The 1,274-nt window shown below is 38.2% G+C and overlaps 1 protein-coding gene across 1 annotated transcript; it reads right to left on the minus strand.

Annotated features, from left to right (window-relative positions):
- Positions 1–49: 49 nt before the first annotated feature.
- On the minus strand, positions 50–987 carry LOC107796872 (protein LIGHT-DEPENDENT SHORT HYPOCOTYLS 10-like). The gene has a single exon (XM_016619700.2). It carries the CDS (start codon positions 821–823, stop codon positions 293–295), a length of 531 nt encoding a protein of 176 aa, XP_016475186.1. The 5' UTR covers positions 824–987; the 3' UTR covers positions 50–292.
- Between the last annotated feature and the right edge of the window lie 287 nt (positions 988–1,274).

A 1,274-nucleotide genomic window follows, 5' to 3' on the forward strand; every position in this document is an offset into this window, starting at 1 on the left:
AGGACAATGATCATATAAAAATCTTTTATACTGTTAGTGTATGTATGTCGAAGATCTTATAATAATCTAGAAAATCTGCCTTACAACAAGATCGAGTTTAGTATTGTATAAAAAAATATTATACTATTAGTATATGTGTGTGAAAAATGGTATTATAATCTAGAAAATAAGAAAGATTATTTGTTACAACAAGTTGAGATATAGCGGTTATACTCCTATAAAGAGCGTGAAATTAAAGATGTTACCATTTTCGAGGGGGAGGCACTAGGCAATATATAACTGCATTAGTGGATCAAGAAAATGAGAGAAACCCTGTAGAACTGGAATCATCATCTCCTGTGCTAGGGCTAGCCTTCTTTTGTTTCTTCTTATACGCAATGCCACGGGCCTTAGCTTGACACTCTTTCACTTCCCTAAGATACACGCGAATCGCAGTGCTAGCAAATGGATTCGTCTCAGGCGAGCCGCCATTTTCTTCGTAGGCAGCTCGAAGCCTACCGATGAGTGCATCAAGGCTTCCCCAAGCTTGTCTGAGCGGACAAGTACAAGGAGCCGGTGGCTCGGGTTGTCCATAGAACATACAACCTTGTAAATGAACCTTAGTCTTTCCAAACTGGTCCAGGTATCCAAGAAACTCTAGTACGTGGTTGCCATTGCACTGAGATAGCGGAATTGGTTGCCTCTGATTCCTCAAGTACTGATTAAAAGTGTTCCAATCTCGTCGTTTTTGGGACTCGTATCGACTAGGTGTTGTTATCGATTGATCTCCTGGGGATCTTGAGGATCCCTCAGCTAAATCTTTGCCTCTATCACTACTTGACATGACTGGAGAGGAATTGAAATAGATCGAGAATATTGATCCTAAATGTGTGAGAAATATGGAGAGTTTAAACAAAGGTTGAAGGAAACAGGTGAAAATGGAGGGATGAAATTGTTGAAATCACATCAATATGGACCTATTGAGTTGACAAGAAATGGGCCATATATGAGTTGCTTTCTGCTGCTTCTTTTTCCTCATCATACGTTTTATTAGCCTTTTTTTATATTATAATTTGTTTAACATTACTGAGCCGAGGGTATATATATTGGAGAGAGTCTCTCTACATTCATTTTTTCTGCGCCGAGAGTATATCGAAAACAGTATTTCTATCTTCAAGGTAGGGTTACGTAAGGCGTATACACTACCCTCTCAAAACGCCACTTATGGGATTATTTCACCCCGATTATACAATTGTTTGACTAGCTAAATAAAGTATTTAAAACAATATATAAAA

The sequence above is a fragment of the Nicotiana tabacum genome, unplaced genomic scaffold, assembly GCF_000715075.1.
Source record: "Nicotiana tabacum cultivar K326 unplaced genomic scaffold, ASM71507v2 Un00073, whole genome shotgun sequence".
NCBI lineage: Eukaryota > Viridiplantae > Streptophyta > Magnoliopsida > Solanales > Solanaceae > Nicotiana > Nicotiana tabacum.